The sequence below is a fragment of the Protopterus annectens genome, chromosome 4.part1 (genome assembly GCF_019279795.1).
Source record: "Protopterus annectens isolate FY-2018-M chromosome 4.part1, PAN1.0, whole genome shotgun sequence".
NCBI classification, from domain to species: domain Eukaryota; kingdom Metazoa; phylum Chordata; order Ceratodontiformes; family Protopteridae; genus Protopterus; species Protopterus annectens.
In genome coordinates this window covers 774,563,587-774,584,738 of record NC_056734.1, presented here as the reverse complement: position 1 = coordinate 774,584,738, position 21,152 = coordinate 774,563,587, and the positions used below count along the sequence as shown (strand labels likewise).

General features: G+C 39.9%; 1 protein-coding gene across 1 annotated transcript in view; it reads left to right on the top strand.

Moving 5' to 3' along the window:
• ARHGEF26 (Rho guanine nucleotide exchange factor 26) overlaps positions 1-21,152 on the top strand; it is a 1,375,009-nt gene that overhangs the window by 881,560 nt on the left and 472,297 nt on the right. Inside the window, exon 10 of the mRNA XM_044070517.1 lies at positions 14,537-14,626. Within this exon, the coding sequence (XP_043926452.1) occupies positions 14,537-14,626 (90 nt within the window). The remainder of the gene's footprint in view (positions 1-14,536; positions 14,627-21,152) is intronic.

The following is a 21,152-nucleotide window of genomic DNA, read 5'->3' as shown; positions in this document are numbered from 1 at the left end:
TCACTGTTAGGACCCATGAAGTTAGAATCAGTGAAGACACCTCCACAAAGAAGCTGGTCACCAGTGGATTCCCCCATGGTTCTATCTTGGACCCATTCTTCCTTGGCATCTACTTTAGATGTCAAAGCCAATGTCAAACACCTTTGGCTAACAAAGTTAACAAATGATTGCAAACTGGGAGTAGTCATTGAATCCCCTCAAGATGATAACACCCTTCATGAAGGTAACACAGAGAAATGCTTGGTACCAAAGTCATGGCTTAAAACTCAATACTAAGAAATACATCATAGTACCTGTTGGGAAGTCTACCACCCTGGGTAACCACGTCATTAATAAAACATCCTTAAAATTGATTCACTAGTCAGGGATCTGGGGCCACAGTCAATCAGCATGTGTCCAAGGCAGTAAGAAAATCTTTCTTTGTTGGTGAACTTATAAGCGGGTGCATGGCGTCTGGGTCCAGAGTGGTCATCATACCACTGTACTTGGCCCTAATCAGATCCATCATAAAGTGTAATGCCTTCTTTGGTAAATACCTGACCAGATACATGCAGCAATATCCGCAAAGATTCCATGAAAAAAGAATACAGGGAGCCGCAAAGGTTCGATGCAAACAGAATACAGGGAGTAAACACAATGTCCTACACTGATCTCTTCAAAGTCCCGTCTGTCTGCTCAGTGTACAGACTTCTGAGAGTTGATCTTTGCTTGGCATACAAGGCATCCCTGGACCCTGTTTTGATGAACCTTTTGCATACTGACAAAACAAACAGCATCAGAACTACTAGATAAAAAGACCTAAATTTTGCTTGCGACATAAATAGGACATGTTGGAGAGAGATGTTTCTCAGAGAATTCCATGTAAAGCAGAATTCCTACCTATCCCTGTTTAAGTGAAACTTGGACCAATGGATGGGTAATCAGAAGTTCACCCCTGGTATGTCTCTGATGGACAGAGGCAGTCATAAATCACCACCTATATAAATCAAATTTGTAGGTCAAATTTGGGTTGCACGGCTAGGCTTATATAGGCCCTAGTGGTCTAGTATACACTTATGAACTTGCATCTTGCTTGTTAGTCTGGGTTGATATACATCCCTTTAGTGTGTCACATACCCCCCTCCCCCCCATTTCTCATGGGTTTGTGACAAAGTGCTTTGAATGCAGATTCTTCCATATTTTAGAAACATTCTTAGAGCAATTTTTAAAATTTGTCCTGTTTTTCGTCCTTTGCCCCTCTTTATTTTAAGCTTTGTTCCTGAATTTTTTTTGCTAAGAAGTTGACTGGTATGGTTGAGGAAGAACACTGATTAAAAGATTTGCTAAGAAGTGTTGTCTAATTAATTAGCTAATTAGAAAATCGAGTAATTCTAATTAATTAGGATAACCATCTAATTCTAATTGGGTATTTTGAACTAATTCTAATTAGTGTATTAATTGGAAGCTTTATTAGATATATTTTTACAATTGAAATCAAATTGCATAACAAGTTTCTGTTACTTATTTACCAGCAATTGAAATGTAGTAATCTAACAGTGTGTTAACTTACCGTCTTACCGTAGCAGCAACCCTTTCTAGTTTCAGTTCCGAATCTCACTTTACCTAATTACCTACACCACATATAACATCTGTCTTCCAGTTCCTGTTTACTGTTTAGTTTGATTGTAAACAGGCAGAGTTTGTTCAAGAAATACCAGATAATGTTGCAACTTTTTCCACTGATTTTAAACTAAATGTTATAATAAAACATGAATTTCTGGAGTGTGTAAGACCAGCAAGAAAAGAATTAACAGCGATTGGAAGCCAACAAGGATGACTTCTAATTTTGCAAGTTATTCAAAGTTGTGTAATCCTGGCAAATACAGGCAGAGAGAAACATGTAAAGGAAGAACCCACAACAGGATCTGGATGGTATTTGTTCTCTCACTAAATATTTTCATCAATAATCACAAAGCATTTCGAGTGACAGAGTCAATGATGCTGTCATCAAATTTGTCATGCTAGATATGTTTCCTTTGAGTCTGGTCGAAAAGAAGGATTTCATTCTCAAATTAGTGTTTTTCAACGTTGTGCCATATTCCAACCAGAGCAAAGTTTGCCATGCAAGTTCATGATCATTACAGACAGGTGATAAAAACAGTTGAGAAGATGATGAATGATTCTCAGTGTTGCTGTCCCCAAGCTAATATATTTTCCAGTCGGAGTCGGCATATGCATGGCTACCTTGGAGTAAGCCTGTCATTCATACAGAACCAGAAGATGGAAAAGCAACTTTTGAACATGAAGAGGTTTACAGGCTCACATATGGCAGAAAATATTTCCATAATTTATCAGTCTGTTATGAAACGATTTACAAGTCAGACGGCAGTTGTCAGAATAGTCACAGACAATGCTGCCAACATGGTGAAGGCATTCCTGAAGCCTGTTGATGTGATAGATGCAGATGAAGAGGAGGAAGGTGATAAGGATGAAGCAGGAGAAGAGGTGGAGCATATTCCAGTTGATTGTGAACAACTTAGAGGAGGGTAGCAGTCCAGTACCTGTGCAGTACTCTTACAGGGCACATACACTTTGCAGTTGGTATTTCACTCCAGACTTGCTGAAGCCTCACCAAAGATAAACAATGTCCTGGCCAAATGTGATAGTTTTGTGCCAGGTCTTCATAAGTCATGCCGAGCTACGGAGTTGTTGAAGGCAGAAGCACCGATCTGAATTCTGTCCTCAAACAGTACACAGTGGAACAGTAAACTGTCAATAATTTCGGCAATTAAGATCGAATCACAACATGAAGGAACCCTTCAGCAAGTTTGCGATATTCTGCGATCCAGTATTACTCTCACACCAAATGACTTTGCTGTATTACGAGAAATGGAGCAGCTCTTGAGTCCATTTGAAGTGGCTATTGTTCGCCTGCAGTCTGAAGTTGTTGTGATGAGTGGTCACATTCTACCGACAATAATTGACTTGAAGAAACCCATAGAGAAGATTGAACTACAGCATTGTACATCAGTCAAGTAAAGTCTCTTGGCATCATTGAGCAACAAATGGGATTATCTTTTTCGCCAGGCACATTGCCAGATCACCACAACTGTGGATCCAAATTCAAACTGAGATGGACAACAGATCCAGGTGACAGCAAAGCAGCCCAACAGGCATTATTGACTGAGATGCAAGTACTAAGTCAGTCATATAAACATTGATTACCTGTAGAAGAAGTTGTCCCCATGCCAAGATCACAGCAACAACCATCAGCTTCACAGCTGGACATTCTGTTTTCGTACATAATGGAAAAAAACAGCACACCAACAAACAGCAATGAATCACAATTGGGATCATATTTGTCATGACCGTGCAGCAGCTTGGAGCCACTAGTCTAATGGCGTGACATTGCGTGCCAAGAATCACTTCCAAGCTTATACAAGTTACATTCGAAGCACCACTGTATACCTGCTACTTCAACAAACTGAAATGATTTTCAGTGCTGCTGGCTACGTTGCTTCAGCTAGGCGAATTAGTGATACATCACTGGAGTTGCTTGTCATTGCCAGGTATAACAGAGACCAATTGATGAATATTATTATTTGATGAGTTTACTCTTTTATTGTTTTAAATATGTTATCCTGTGTAGTTGATTATTTAGCTGAACATGTACTTACAGATATAGTTTAACTTTTATGATTTGACAGTGACTACATTGTTTTCAAGTTGAACATTTGGATTAAGCTGCAAGTTAAGGTAGCAGTAAGTTGCTAACTAAAAATCTAATTAGCCTAATTAGTTTCAATGTTTGCTAATTCTAATTAATTAGATATGCCATACAGTTAATTGTAATTAATTAGCAAAAATGAGCTGCTAATTTGAATTCTAATTAATTAGCAAATAAGCTAATAAGAGTCATGCAGAAAGCAAATGAAAGTTGAGGAATCAAATCTGGACTACAAGAGACAGCTTGTTACTCCACTTTTACTGCCAGACTTTAGATTGTGTGTGTGTATTTATATGTGTGTGTGTGTGTGTGTGTGTGTGTATATATATATATATATATATATATATATATATATATATATATATATATATATATATATATATGTGTGTGTGTGTGTGTGTATATATATATATATATATATATATATGTGTGTGTGTGTGTGTGTATACGTATATATATATATATATATATATATATATATATATATATATAGCGACTGTGGTGGTGGTGCTGCGGTAGCGTTGTCGCCTCACAGTAAGATGTTGTCCTGTTCGATTCTCAGCTAAAGCGTCTTCTGTGTGGAGACATGCGTGAATGGGCGTACCTTCGTTCAAGGTTGTGCGTCAGAGCTGGCTACTCGGCATGTAAAAATCTACTGCCAATCATTAGCAGACCAGAGTTCCGCTGTGGCGACCCCTAACCGGGAAAAGCCAAAAGACACAACAACAACATCATTAATATATATATATTTATGCATGTATGTATATGTGTGTGTGTATATGCTCTAAATATTTTTGAATGTACTATAATACAGTTGTGTTATGATTGTGTAATTTTGCTGTGGCATTTGCCATGTGTTGCATCCAAATGCACAGTATTGTGTAGTTTACTGTCTTGAAAACAGAAAGTTGCCAACAAAGCTGTGATTTTCAAAAATAAATTGTATTTTACTGTATCTAAAGACTGACTGAAGTAACAGCGAGCATGTGTTACCGTTTAAAGGACCATTATTGTTTTGTCTTCAACTCAGAGAGTTGAGTTGCTAGACTGGAAAACTGCACTAGCCACTAGCTACAACTCTGCAGGAATATTAACATTAAGAAGCACTATGGCGCTTTTGCAATGGGCAAATAGTGAAACACAACTGACATCTTTTTGTGCTGTTTTGGTGAGCTTGTCTACACAGGGACAAAAGATAGAGTCAGGCAGCAGAAGGGGGACCAGTGTAGACCTAACAATAGATTTTATCTGAAGAGGCATCATATGACCTTGAATATAAGTAACCAAGGAAAACAAAAAGGGAACTGGATGATATTTGTAACTTTTCAGATACCTTAGAAGTAGCAAAAGCCATAGACAGAGGCATACTAATGAGGGGAGGAGGGTGCAGTCCACGTAGAGTGCAAACAGTAAAGAGGTACAACTGTGCTTTTACAAGCCTTTTGCTTTTAAAATGCAAAAGTTTAAAATAAAACTAGACCGAGCCTTTAAAGGCTTTCTTCTTTAAGAACACTCTTGTTTGTGCGTCCCTATGTATTTCGATGCACGTACCTGTTGCCTACTCCTTTTCACCATTCTAAGTCAAATTTAAATAAAAGTTTGTGTGTGTAAATTTGAGTGAGTGAATTAGCTAGCTAGAATACCTTTCAAATCTGAGCAAACCCCAAAGTAATGTGGGGACAAAAGTCCAAAAATAGCGACAGATTTTAAATATTGCTCTTAATAACTTAGAACATTGTTAGCATAGCAGGATTTCTGTAAACATGCATTTTCTATACAACATGAAATCTGAAAGAAAAACACAATTTTTGTGAGGAACAGACCAAAAACCTGAGGCAAAAATCTGGACATTCTGGACAGTTGAGAGCTTATTCAGGTTAATAAATTTCCTCAGGCTCAAACTCTGTACCTTGGTTATAGGAAACAAGAGACTGAATCCTTTACAGCAACTGCCAAGCTAGTAACATGAGTTTTGGTGCATTTTCAAAGAATTGAGTTTCAGTACATTTGCAAGGAATTGTAAGCTTCGGTGCATTTTCAAAGTATTGTGAGCTACAAGGGAAAGAGAGGTTTATTGCTGCTCATGCAATGCCTGTTTTCAATTTGTATCTGTTTTATTTATCGAATGATAATAGCATAACAGGTAGCATACTTGCTTTTTGATGTAGAAGACTGTGGGTTCTGCTCCCACAGCGTGTAGCTGGATTGCTTGATACTGTGTTGTACTTTGAGGATGAGGTGCTGCAGTCCTGAGTGTGTCCTCCTTTGGATGAGATGCCTAGTAACTATGTTACTACGTTATGTTGTCAGTTTGCCATCCAATCCCTTTTTCAATATTACCAGTGTATTATTTTTTTTTCAGTGTAACAAAAGCAGTTTGTTCTTCAAGGACAACAGGCACTTTATTTGTAGAAGAAACAATGAAATATAAAGTTGTTTGCTAACAGCAACCTCTTCATTAGTTACAGATTTCTTTAATGTGGAATTATTCAGATGACTTTTACTTCTGCAGAGATTGTGTATGTTAACTGGGGTAGGTGGATGTAATGACAGAAGTTTTGAGTGACCTATGGTTGAAATGTTCTGAAATGGGTAGTTTTGTCTTTATTAGGTCATAAGTTTTTTTCATTACTTACTGGAAAATTGTTCAAGACTATTAGTTTAGAACACACTTTAAAAAGTGGTGCTGTATTATACAAAGAGTATAATTTAAGACAATCAGGAAGATGAATCTGAGAATACGTGCATGTATGCGTTGTCCTAAATATGTGTCCAAGGAGCCTATGGTTTGAAAACATCCCAAAAGTGAATTTTATCTGCCGCTGGCCAGATGCATTTTCTTTCAATGCGAGTTTCATTGCCATTTCAATGAATGTGAGTCTCAGTGATAGAGTTGTTTACTGTTAATATTAAGTCTGTTTTCATTGTGACACTGTATTGCTTTGTTTAGCAAATGTCTGTTAGTGCTATAAAATTTGAAGTGTGTGTGTGTGTGTGTGTGTCTGTGTCTGTGTATGTCTGTGCATGTGCCTGTGTGTGTATAGAGCCCAATCCTTTACGCTGCCTAGGGACCCATTTGAACATGATTTGGCTCTGAAGTAATTGCTTTGTTTCTTCCTCTGGTGTGTATCCATGTATCCATGCATGAAAACATGGTACAGGATTGGAGGACACTCAGAAGGAACTGCAGACAAGACTGGAAGGAGCAGCGGTTATTTCTAAAAGTAACAGCAGCATTCAGGTTGTACAGTAGTACAATGCAGTACACAGTTTTCAGTGGAAATTTTTTTGTTTAATTGAACCTGGTGAACAAGATTAATCAGAGCAAGTGAATCAGCCAGGGCATTGTGGACTACTAGACTTGAAGATAATTTATTTATTTATTTTACATTTGTTGACCGGGAAAGTCTGACTGGACAAATGTCCACATTTACAGCGGAGGGCCAAGGAGAAAAGCTCCGTTTTACATACAGTGCAGTAACATACAAAAACAATACAGTAATATACAAAGCAAATATAGAAGGATTATTAAGAATATACAGTACTATATGATTATACTTCCTAGGACATTTTTACATAGTAGTTTAGTATTAACTATAAACATTTTTTTAATATGAATATAACCAGATTTTGTTTATTATTTTGGAGGGGGGTGGTGACTAGGCTTGTGTGTGTACATTTGTCTGAATATTTTAAAGTTTGGCATGTGTGTGCATACGCATTTGTTTAAATATTTTGAAACTGGATATTTTTTTCATTGCATTTTTGTTTTGTTTTTCTTTTTGTGTTGGTGGGATGGGGGTAGCTTGTGGGGCTGTGGGTTAACATTTCTTTCACTTTCTTTTCCTCAGCTTAAATTCTGCCACTAAAGATGCCAAGTGAATATTTGTATTAATGAATTGAAATATGTTTATCCTTTTGGGGGTTGGCCAGCTGAACTGTGGATGACAGTGACTTGTCCTTTTCACTTGGTCAGTTCAAATTCCACCTTTAAGATGCAGTTGTGTGAATAAATCTGAATATTTATGCTTTTTTGGGAGGGAGGGGGTTGGCAGTAACTTTGTCCTTTTCATATTATTTTAAAGGCTGGCTAGTGTGCATTCTCTGTGAAATAAGTAGAATTTTTTTTCGGTTGGGGTGGCTGGCTGTGCTATGGGAACTTGTCCTCTTTGTTTGCTCAGCTTAAAGTCTGGTATTAAGGGTTGGCTATTGCACATTTGAGAGAAATAAATTGGAATATTTATGTTTTTTTTTTCTTCAAAAGGGGTGGCTAACTGTGTTGTTGATGAAGTAACTGGTGCTCAGTTTAAAGGTGAGCATTAACAGCTAGTGTGTATTTGTATGAAATAAGTTGGAATATTGTCTGAAACACATTTGAAACTGTCCCCAGTTTTACAGAATGTTCTTCTATTTGCTTAATATGTTTGGTCTTGCTTTGTTTATAGTTTGTCTTTAAGTGACTAAATGTGCATTTGCATGCAAATATGTTGCAATATTTCTCTCTCTCTCTGGGTGCTGTATTTGTAACTGTACCAAATTTTGCAGAATGTCCTTATATGTCTTTCATCTTGATCTGTTCCTAATAGAATTTGGGTGAACTGTCCACATAAGTTACTATCCCAAACTACTCGATCAGCACTTATAGATGTGTTGTCAATGTCCTATTGAATCTTCCAAAGGAGACGATAATGCATTTTTGACATTTAGCCTTAGTCCACGATTCTGGGACTAGTTATTTGTTTGGGACAAGCCCTCCTGTAGAATGGCAGGGTGTTTTGGGGATTTGATCACTGCTCCTAGCTTGATCCTTGTTACCCATTATTTTATTTAATTTCATGATTATTACTAAAAGCAATTGTCATAGAGGGGGAGGAGTTAGAAAAAAACCTCCCTGTGCTGGGGGGGTTGCAGAGTTGGTTAAAATAATTTCTGCTCCAGGTGTCAAATATGTTAGGTGTGCCACTGCCCATAGAATAAATATGCTTCAGAAAAAATGTGTACAAGAGCAAGAGAGAGAAAGAATATATTTGAAAAGAGCATTTATGTGGGAGATGGGATGTTTTTTTCCATATACAATGATGAAAGACTTAAGCAAAGTTTATGAAGGGATGCAGTGGGATTAGACATAACAGGAACATTAGACAGTACTTCCGACAGTCAATGGAAATTTCAGTTTTTATATTTTATTTACTTCTGTTTTTATTGTGATGCACTCTAAAAGAATGTAGTCTGTTGGATAAATAATGCTGTGGTTTTCCATACAGCTGGGGAAAAGAGGAATCCATGCATACCTCTCAACTGTCTGTAATTTTGACTCATAATTGCTCCATACCTCCTAATCCCTTATAAAACTGATGTCTTTGGGAGAAGAGGTGGTGGATTAAAATTAATAAATAATAATAATAATTAGATAGACTTCAATCCCTTATAAAATAGATGATTTAGGGAAAAAAAAGTGGTGGGGTGCCCTTCATGATGGTCATTAGATAGGCTTCCTTTCTTTCAGAAAATGTGTGTTAATTAACATTATTTTATTGTTACAACTCTTCAAGTTATAGTACTAATATTTTAAAAAGTGTCACTCGGTTTGGGGCAGTTGCCTTTTTTTCTGGATTTGGCTTTGGTTCTGAAGGTGATAGTTTGAAAGCAGTGTAGGCTGCCTTTGTGTAGTGTCTGATCCGTATTCTTTGTAAGCTGGCATTCAAAATCATTTGTGTTATGGTCTGTATTGCAAAAGTAGCTTATGCACCATCATGTGCTATGTATCCTGCTAAGGACCCCTTTGTAAATGAGCTATAAGCTGAGCCTTTAGAGGTGAAATAGATATAAGTAAATATACTATTTTCCCCCAGCAACATGCTGTCCTGCATTACCATGTTTAATGTTCAGCTTTAAGATAAAAGTATAGCTTTCCTGAAGGAATATGTCAGATACAACAGGTTTGCACTAGTAGGAAGGAATCACATTGCAGGTCTGCACTCAGCTACCTGTATAGTCTTCCCTTGAGCACAGAGATAAACTTTGCAGATGAAATGCCTCTACCTGTAGTGCATGTAAATATGTTAAAAGGTCAACTTTCCAGACCGTGCTGTCAGCAGGATTAAACTTTTTTTATTTAATCGTTTCCCTGCAAGCATAGCTGTTCTATTTAAAGAAAAAAACATAAGCAGGACTGACTTTTATGACTGTAGTAAAAAAGAAAAACGTGTGTGGCTGTCTGTGTATATATATATATATATATATATATATATATATATATATATAAATAATATATGTGTATATATAGATATATATATATGTGTGTGTGTGTGTTTGAATATATACAGTGGATATAAAAAGTTTACACACCCTGTTAAAATGCCAGGTTTTTGTGATATAAAAAATGAGACCACAATAAATCATTTCAAAACGTTTCCCACCTTTATTGTGACCTACCTATATCCTGTACAATTCAATTGAAAAACAAATCTGTTGGGGGAAAAAAAATCTAAAAAAAATAAAAAACATACAATACGCTGGTTGCATACATGCGCACACCCCTAAACTAATACTTTGTTGAAGCACCTTTTGATTTAATTACAACATTCAGTTTTCTTGAGTAGGAGTTTATCAGCATGGCACATCTTGACTTGGCAAAATTTGCCTACTCTTCCCTGCAAAAGCGCTCCAAATCTGTTAGATTGCGAGGGCATCACTTGTGCAAAGCCCTCTTCAGGTCACACCACAGATTTTCTATTCAATTTTGGTCTGGGCTCTGGCTGGGCCATTCCAGAGCTTTAATTTTCTTGGGGTGAAGCCATTCTTTTGTTGATTTGGATGTATGCTTGGGGTAATTGTAGTGTTGAAAGGTGAAATTCCTCTTCATCTTCCGCTTTCTAGCAGATGCCTGGAGGTTTTGGGCCAAAAGTGACTGGTATTTGGAACTGTTCATAATTCCTTCCATCTTGACTAAAGCCCAAGTTCCACCTGAAGAAAAGCAACCCCAAAGCATGATACTGCCATCACCATGCTTCACAGTGGGGATGGTGTTCTTTTGGTGATGCAAAGTGTTGTTTTTGCGCCAAACATGCCTTTTGGAATTGTGGCCAGAAAGTTCAGCCTTGGTCTCATCAGACCATAACACATTTTCCCACACGCTTTTGGGAGACTTTATGTATTGCTTTGCAAATTTAAGCCTGGGTGTTTCTCTGTAAGTAAAGACTTCCATCTTGCAACCCTACCCCATAGTCCAGACATATGGAGAGTACAAGAGATTGTTGTCACATGTAGTACACAATGCACATGTGTGTATATATATATATATATATATATATGTGTGTGTGCATATATATATATATATCTCTCAAAAATGATTTTTCATGAATTTAGTCTAACATTTTTGTACTTTCTTGTGTCATCTGTTGAGTGTAATGGGAGACTCATAAACAGTAATGTTTCTGTAATGTTACTGTAATGTAACAGCAATGATTCTGGATGGACAGTGCTGTGGTGCAGCAGTAGCATTATCACCTCACAGCAAGAGGTTCTCCTGTTCGATTCTCAGCTAGGGTTCTTTTTGTGAAGAGTCTGCATGTCCTCATTGCATTTGTGTGGGTTTCCTCTGGGTGCTCCGGTTACCTCCCGCAATAGAAAGTCATGCATCTGGAGCATTTCTCCCCGGGCCTCCGCTGAAAATTGGCTTTGTTCCAAGTCGGACTTTCCTAGTTAACAGATGTTAAGTAAATAAAATAAAAAGTAATGCAATGAGACAAGTAGCAGGACCACTGACTGTACTTTTATATACAATTATTTTGGACATCAGAAATCAAAAATCATGAGTTCTAGTTTCAGACTTGGAGCTTTGAGTTAAAATATCTCGCATGCAGTAACAGATAACACCACGGTGCTTTCTGAGAGGAAGAGCAGTTGCTCTTCCGAGAAGACATACCAAAGTTGTTTCAAGCCTGATGGCTGTACAGGTGAAAAGATACCATGCTGCTCAATTCATTATATGTGGGTTTGCCGTGGCCTAAGTGGCATTACCTCTTTCAGTGCATTCAGATACTTAGAACATTCCAGACAGTACTAGTAACTACCTGTGCAAATTGTGTGCCTCGTACCAGACAACAAAGTACATTTTCATTATCTGTATATAATTACAGGGGCTGAAGAGTGAAGAAAGCACATTTTAAACATAAATGCCAGATTTTACACTGAAAATAAATAATCTCAGCATTTTACAGTCGATTCTTTATAAAACTGAAAAGCCTGTGACCTGCAGTATCTTTTCACCTTTTTTCTATTTAAAATTGATTGCACTGACATGTACCTTGAAAATTCTAGGATTCCCCTAGGCTACCTTTTTCTTTAGATCATCTCCTTTTTGTAGCAAGAGTGAAACATTTCAGTGCCCAACAGGCAGAACAATTGCCTTGCAGTACTGACAAACAAGCCTAGACAGCATTCGGTTTAACTACAGCAGTACGTAATGGCTTCAGGAATTTGAGAAGACATTTGTCAAGAAACTTCAAGTCCACTTCTGCTTTCATGTCCACAAGAACAACTCTGATACCTTTGTAAATTTCTGCAAGAGCATTCTGGTAAGGACCTTGCCTTGACACCTGATTACCCTTGTGTTCCAGACCACCCTGCTCCTATTACATCAATCACTGTGTATGAAGATTTCAGGGTAACTGATGTCTCCAGCATAAAAAGTGTACTGAAATGAAAGTTTGGCTGTCTCTCCCAGTATTCCTGGTTCAGAACCCCAGGATAAATTGAGAAAGTATTGTTTGAATGTTGTAATGTTTGTTATCATATAATCTGTCAGTAAATGTTTTTCAAATGATGAATATTTTAGAAGAAAGTTTCAGATGTTCTACCTAAGTGTGTGCTGGGACTTTACTGCTTTCTGCATATGCAGAGTTTAAGGTTGGATTGCTTTTATATGGTCTGCTTATCTAGCTGCTGTCTGGATTTGATAGGTTGATCCAGCAGTAAAGAGCCAGTTGTAAAGGGTGGAATGGTACAGAGACAATAGCTTAGTATTTCTGCCTGGGAGGGGGTACCAAACACTGTATTTGCTGATCCAAGGCACAGTAAGGCGATGAAGCATGCTGAGCTTCCATAGTATGTGCATGTCCTAGTATGTATGTAGGATGAAGTGCTTACGATAAAACATTCTTTATGCAGGCTCAGAATAGCAGTCACCATTAAATACGATCCAGTGCTATGGACTTCACCACCTAGTGCTGATATTGCTACCTGGTAACGCACCACTGTCACCACCTAGTGCTGGTAGGGCCACCTGGTAACACACCACTGTCACCACCTAGTGCTGGTAGGGCCACCTGGTAACACACCAATGTCACCACCTAGTGCTGGTAGGGCCACCTAGTAACACACCACTGTCACCACCTTAGTGCTGGTTGGGCGACCTGGTAACACACCACTGTCACCACCTAGTGCTAGTAGGGCTACCAGGTAACACACCACTGTCACCACCCGGTGCTGGTAGGGCTACCTGGTAATGCACTACTGTTACCACCTAGTGCTGGAAGGGCTACCAGGTAACACACCACTGTCACCACCTAGTGCTGGTATGGCCACCTGGTAACACACCACTGTCACCACCTAATGCTGGTAGGACTACCTGGTAACACATCTCTGTCACCACCTAGTGCTGGTAGGGCTACCAGGTAACACACCACTGTCAGCACCTAGTGCTGGTAGGGCTACCTGGTAACACACCACTGTCACCACCTAATGCTGGTAGGGCTACCAGGTAACACACCATTGTCACCACCTAGTGCTGGTAGGGCTACCTGGTAACTCATCACTGCCACCACCTAGTGCTGGTAGGGCTACCTGGTAACATACCACTGTCACCACCTAGTGCTGGTATGGCCACCTGCTATAACACACCATTGTCACCACCTAGTGCTGGTAGGGCTACCTGGTAACTCACTACTGTTACCACCTAGTGCTGGTAGGGCTACCTGGTAACACACCATTGTCACCACCTAGTGCTGGTAGGTCCACCTGGTAACACACCACTGTCACCATCTAGTGCTGGTAGGGCCACCAGTTAACAAAGGATAGGTTCCAAATCAGAAGGATTAAGAAGTTGCAGAAGAATAATGCTGAGGGGCGAACTAATTATGTTGTTATAACATGGTTAACATTGATTAATTTGCTGTCTGATATATATATATATATATATATATATATATATATATATATATATATATATTTATTTTTATTTTTTTTGCAAAATACACTGTGAGCACATAACATAGTGTACTGAATGCCAAAGTACCTAACCACAGGTTCAAAACAACTAGCAGCTGATTTGCATTGTTTCATAAGTGTTAAGGCTAATCACAGGAATACAATATGAAGCAACAACAGATTCCCTTATCAGTGATCTCATAACATACAGACATTTAAGTCCAAGTCCTACTACTCAGCAATTGCAAATAAATTCAGCAATTATCCCTAAACAGACAGAACACTTCTACTTAAGCAGTGATACAGCTAAAGTTTCGAATTTCATAATTAGGAGTGAAACTTGTAGCAATACCATGCTGTAAAGTGACATCTTGTCATGGCTGAAGCAATTCTGTTATTGACTGCTGACAGTAGTAGGACTCAAACTATGACCTTTTGTATTGTATTTCAGTGTTCATACTAAGAACCATTTTTTCTTCCCCTGCATACAACACAAAAGTATGTAGTTGAAAGTGTAAAACATAAATGACTCATCTTTGTGTATGTTCTTGTTTGCGTTCTTTGTCGAGCACATTGGGATGAGTTAATATTAACGAGTGCAAACTGTTGTTTGCCTTTCAGCTGGTTCGGCAGTGTAATGATGGTGCTCGACGCATGGAAAGGACAGAAATGATGTATACTATCAACTCACAGCTGGAATTTAAAATAAAGGTAAAACATTTATGTAGTCTGTCTATATCATGTTATTGTTTGTATAACTTGTGGGCAGCTACTTAGCTTGCAGATGTCATAAATGTATTTATTTTCAAAAGAAGAGAGTCTGGAGTGCAGATACAGCTTTACTAAGCATTGCATAAGTGGTAGGCTTGTTAATATGTTGTTTCATACCAGCTACTAAAGTGTGGAGTACTGTGAATTTTTTTCACCTTAGAATCTGCTTATAACAGTACAGTCATCTTGTGCTTAATGTTGCCCCACATGTTTTATTGCCTACAGTGTCAGGGGCACAGGAAAAGAACTTTCTATGTAACCCCTCATACTTTTTGTTTGTGATGGGGCTGGATTAGAGAAGATAGAAGGATAAAATTCTCCAGTCAAAATCAAGAACTAGAGTAAACTCTGCAGCGCAGACATGTAATTACATCCAGCTGAATGCCAGTGCACTGTTCAAATCTAAATTTTATTGAAACATCCAGAATAAGTCTCACTGGAATGAGTCTTCTTTCAATAAAAATACAGTTGTGGGGAACAAAGCCCTCCTACCATCACTGCACAATGCTACACCCCCCCCCCTTGGGGTGGACACTTCACCTCAGGAGGAAGGACATATCCCATTGCAATTACCTTGGAGCCTTTTATGTGTCTTAGACATACAAAAGATGTGCAGATCAAGTTGCACAGCTTAACTTGCAGTTTGCCATAGAAATATCTCATTGTGTGTGGAATAAAGGTACACTTACTGTTATTTGGCTTGGCTCAAATTCTAATTATTACTCATCCGACCCGGGTGCAGTTGATAACCCATACACTTAGGGGAGCCTGCAAGGGATAGCAGGAGTGGGTGACTGACACTAGCTTGCCCATCATGGGTGGGGAAGAAGAAGGATGGAAGTATTCTGCTTTGCTGGTACACAGACTCTGCGTAGAGGCAGGGGATGATGCAGTAGCAGTACTGATTGTATTGTGTGCCGGGATACACTGAGTAGTGCTTAGGTACTGTCACCAGATTAAGGAGCATTTACAGCAGCAAATATCTTATAGTGGGTCAGTTTTACATGCCCTGTTTCAGCAGCACAAACACCAGAAAGACAAGAGTGGTAGGCCAATGGAAAAATAGCCACCTCCTATAGTTCAAGGATGACAGTCCCAATGTTTGGTCATATTTTGACTTCATTTCAATCTGTCATCAGCAGTATAGCTACCAAAAGGCATATTCATTTGAAGAGCAGGTCCTCGCCCACAATACTGAAAGCCATATCTCAAAGAAAATAAAATAATATATTTTTTTATAGGAGGCAAGCTTCTTGTACCCTACTTGTGCGAGTCTTAGCACTCTAGACCCCTTTAAATTATATTTACCAACTTCGCAGTCACACTACAGGGGGAAAATGTAGAAAAACTAACTGAAAGTGCATTGCCAGCTTGCACAGCTGAACTAATCATGGTTAAATTAACAGTAATATAAAATCATCATCAAAAACTCACTCAGCAGAACATCCCTAAATAAGGTATAGCTCTTGTCATGTACGTGTGAGCTTCTAACTAAACAAGTTGCAGCAAATGCAGTTATGCACAACGTCTTGCCTAAGCAGTACCAGGCTTTCACCAGTATTGCACAAAGTAGCTCTCTGTCATTGGTAAGCCTTTCACAAATGCCAGCACCTAAGCTGTAGTAACAATCAAATATTTTCTTTAACAAACATGTAGAGTTATAAACAGAATTGTGGATTGTGTGGGCTCTAATGCTGTGCCATTCATAAACTCATTTATACCTGCCAGTTGAGATTATTTTTGCACTAGCGCATGTATGATAATGTGAAGATAGGTGAAGGCTGCCAGCCTAGCCAGATAGAATTTTGTAGATAATTCTGTCACTTGTATATATTAATATAAGCAACAAGGCTTGTTCCCTTAAATGGAAGAAAATGCTGTTAAATGTTGAACTGCAAAAATGTAACAAAAGTGCACTCTGCTGTAGGAAGGCTGATAAGTCAAGCATTGTGTAATTGTTTGATGTCTAAACTCAGAGCCGAGATGTCTAAATGAAGGAGTCTGAGGGAGATCTGGTGACTGAGCTCCTCGGTGAGGCTCGGACAGACACCTCAGTGTAAGGGGTACCAATGTCCCAGCAGCTATCTCCTTCCCAGGTTCGAGAAATCCGAGCAGTGTTACAGGAGTTTGGGGACATGTTCACTGGGAATGCACCTACCTTGTGCAGCACCAGGTGAATACAGGTCCCCAAAGGCCTATTAGTCAGACCCCTTACAGGGTGCCTGAGAGAGTCAAACAGACTGTGAGGGAGAAGATACAGAACATGTTGGAACTAGGGGTAATTCAAGAGTCCAACAGTCCCTGGACACCCCCCCCCAGTGGTGCTGGTGCCAAAGAATAATGTGGCAGCACCAGGTTCTGTCTAGACTACAGGAAATTAAATAGTCACACAGAGTCAGATGCTTACCCCATGGCTAGGACAGATGAGGTCCTAGAGCAGCTGGGTGGGGCTAAGTATCTTACCACCATGGATCTTACCAAGGGTTACTGGCAGGTGCCCTTGACTCCCCAGTGCTAGAGAGAGGTCAACCTTTGTGACTCCTGTTGGCTTGTATGAGTTCACAAAGATGCCCTTTGGGATGAAAAATGCCCCAGCGACTTTCCAGAGGCTGGTAGATCATATCCTAGCAGGAGGGTTTGTCCTTGCTTATCTAGAAGATATTGCCATCTACAGCCATTCCTGGGAAGAGCACCTTCAAAATGTCAGGGAGGTGCTGAGCAGACTACAGAGGGCAGGTGGGTATAGCAGAGGTCGCCTTCCTGGGACATAGAGTGGGGAGTGGTAAGATCAGGCCAGAACCTGCCAAAGTAGAAGCCATTCAGGCATGGCCTGCACCTGTTATCAAAAAACAGGTGAGGGCATTCTTAGGGACAGCAGGGTACTACAGAAAATTTGTCCACAGTTATAGTACAATAGGTACTCCCCTCACAGACCTGACAAGGAAGAACAGGCCAGGTAAGGTAGTGTAGACCCCAGCATATAAGCAGGCATTCCAGAAGCTTAAAGAAGCTTTGGGAGGACCCCCTGTATTAGCCAGTCCAGATTACAGCAAAGAATTTGTTGTGCAGGTGGATGCTTCTAACCATGGGGTGGGGGCTGTACTTAGCCAGATTTCTTCAGAGGGAGAGGAGCACCCAGTGGTTTATCTCAGTTGTAGGCTTCAACCCAGGGAGGAATGCTATGCAGCTGTAGAAAAGGAATGTCTAGCCATAGTGTGGGCACTGCAGAAACTTCAGCCTTATCTGTATGAAAGAAAATTCACTGTAGTGACAGATCACAATCCCCTAACATGGTTTAACAGAGCCAGCCAGCAAAATGCCAAGTTGCTAAGATGGAGCCTAGGATTACAAGCATATGTTATGTCAGTGCAACACCGCAGTGGGATTAGCAATGCCAAAGCAGATGGTTTCTCAAGACAGGGAATTGGGTAAGGTATATTCAGATAGCCCTAACCCTCTCAAGCAACGTTTCTCAAGGGTCACTTGAAAAACTAGCTTGAGTTCTCCAGGGGGAAAGATATCTGAAGATAGGTGAAGGCTGCCGGCCTAGCCAGATAGAATTTTGTAGATAATTCTGTCATTTGTAAATATTAATATAAGCGACAGGGTTGTTCTCTTAAATGGAAGAAAATGCTGTTAAATGTGGAACTGCAAAAATGTAACAGTGAACTCTGCTGTAAGAAGGCTTTGTCAAACATTGTGTAATTACTTGGTGTCTAAACTCAGAGCCGAGATGTCTAAATGAAGGAATTCTTCCTATTGTTTTGAGGCCAGAGTTAATGGCTAGAATTTACATGTATAATTTCTTCTTCCTGACCAGCTGCAAGATCAAAAGGGCTATTAACCTCTGAGTTTCTGTTAGCCAGGGAAAACAGAAAATTGTTAAGAATGATGTAATGTGAAGCAGCACTGTGTTGTCAATTTAAAGAGAGAGAATAAGGGAGCATTTTGCATTTGTCTTGATAACATCCAACTCACCAGCACTCTGTCTGTGTCTGTATGTAAGTAGGATCTTAGACTTTAGTGGTTCTCTTAGAAATAGCTAGGAAATAGGAAGATTAGACTGAGTGTTTTTCTGTGTTGATGTCAGAACTATTCATCATCATCATCAGCCCCCTTTTTTCCCATTTTTTCTACATGGGGTCAGTGTATCATGTTAACTGTCACCAACTCTCTTGATGCAGTGCCACACTCCTGCCTTCTTCAACACTCATGACTGATTGTCGCAAATCTGCTTTCACACAGTCCATCCAGCTCTTTGCTGGACGTCCTTGCTTCCTCTTACCTTCTTCCTGTCTGTCCCAAATCCTCCTCACCAGATTGTCTTCTGCTTTTCTACACATGTGCCCAAATCACCGTAATCTGTTATTTTTGTTCTTTTCTGCAATTGGAGCTACTGTGGCTTCTGCTGTTATGTCCTCATTTCTTCATCTGTCCCACAGTGTGAATCCTACCACCTTTCTCAGGCACTTCATTTCCATCACCTCATGCTTCTTCAACTGTTCTGCCTTTACTGCCGAGGTTCCTGTACCATACAGTAGTACTTGGTCGCATCACTGTCTTGTACACCTTGCTTTTCAGCTTCTTTTTCTTTCTTCTGTCATAGACTACACCTGACACTCTATGCCAGTTGGCTGCAGCCCCTCTGATTCTAGGTTTGACCACCTCTTTTTCAGACTAACCTTCTCCTCAACTACCCCTCTCAGATACTTGAAGTTGTTTACCTATTCCACTGTCTTCCCCTTCTATCTCTAGTCTCAGCTTCTTCTGATTTCCCCAATTTGCTGCCATTACCACCATCTTATCTGTGCTTAGTTTCCATTGTGCCTTCAGATTTGCCTTCCATTCTCCTATCCTTTGCTGAAGTTCTAGCTCAGAGTCTGCCTGTACTGCTACATCATCTGCATACAGCAGCTTTGTTGATCTGTCCCCTCCAACCTGTTTGCTAATGTAGTCCATCACCAGTATGAACAGCAGTGGGCTCAGAGCTGAACCCTGGTGTACACCCGCTCCCACTGGGAAACCCCTCTGTGAGGCCAAACACTGTTTGTACCTGAGTCACTGGGTCCTTGTACATAGCCTGCACTAATTCTACCAATGTTTCTGGGACTTCAAACCACCACAGTACTGCCCAAATTAGCTTTCTTGGGACCTTGTCATATGCTTTCTCCAAGTCTAGGAATGTCCAGTTGAACTCTGTCCTCATTTCTAGCTTCTTCTCAAGTATCCGTCTCAATGCAAACATTGGGTCAGTTGTACTGAATCCTGATCTGAATCTGAACTGTTCATCTCCCATCTTACATTCTACTACTCTGCGTATCCATTTATCCATCACTCTGTCCAGAACTTTCATGCATTGTGGTAGGAGTTTGGTCCCTCTGTACTGCCCACAGTTGTGGATGTCCCCTTTGTTTTTGTACACTGGCACAAGTATGCTTATTCTTCAGTCATATGGGATATGCCTTTCTCTCCACACTGCTATTAGTACCCTCAGGAGCCATTTCACTCCTATCACACCTAGAATCTTTATCATATTTGCTGTCACCTCATCTGAGCCTGCTGCTTTCCCTGACTTCATCTTCCTTAGTGCTGTTCTTACTTCTTCTAAGGTGGGCTCCTCTTCTTCTCTCATTGTAGGCTGTTTCTGGGGCAGTACAGCTTCTTTGGGGTTTTCTTCATTCAGAAGCTGCTGGAAATCCTTACATCTACCTTTGATGTCCTCTGGACTGGTGAGCAGGTTGTTGCTGGCATCCCTTATGAAGGGTGTCTGACTATCTTCTTTATCTTTCTGTCTTTGCCTTGAACCTGATATAGTTTCTTTGTGCCCCTTACAGAGTCACTTTCCAGAATTTGGTAGAGTGCCTCCGATGCCCTATTCTTTGCTGTTGCAACTTCTTTCTTAGTGTCTTTGTTAGCCAACCAGTAATCCTTCCTAGCCTGGCCAGTCTTTTCTATCTCCCACTTCTTCCTGCACTCCTTATTTATTTTGATGACTTCCTGGACTTCTGCATTCCACCACCAGCTTTCCTCATGTACCTTATTTCCATACCTGGCTCAGCCACATATCTTTTCTGTAGGTCTAACACACGTTTTTAGGCACTGCCATTCCTCTTCAACTCCACCCATTTCCTCCTCTTCTTGGGGTGCTAGAGCCCTGAGTAATTCATTCAATTGCTGTACTTTCTCTGCAGTCAACTTCCAGATCTTCAGCCTGGTCTCTGATGACCTTAGAGGCTTATCTGACCATTGCTTGCAGCTGATTGTGGCAACTAATGGTTTATGCTGTGGGCCGACTGTTTCACTGGGGATGACTTTGCAATAATAAATTATACCCAGTCCTTTTTCCTTACTAGGATGAAGTCTACCTGAGTTGCATGTTGGCTATTCTTGTATGTGATCTTGTGACTGTCCCTCTTTCTGAACCATGTGTTGGCTGCTATCAAGCCATTTGCCAGAGAGAAGTCTA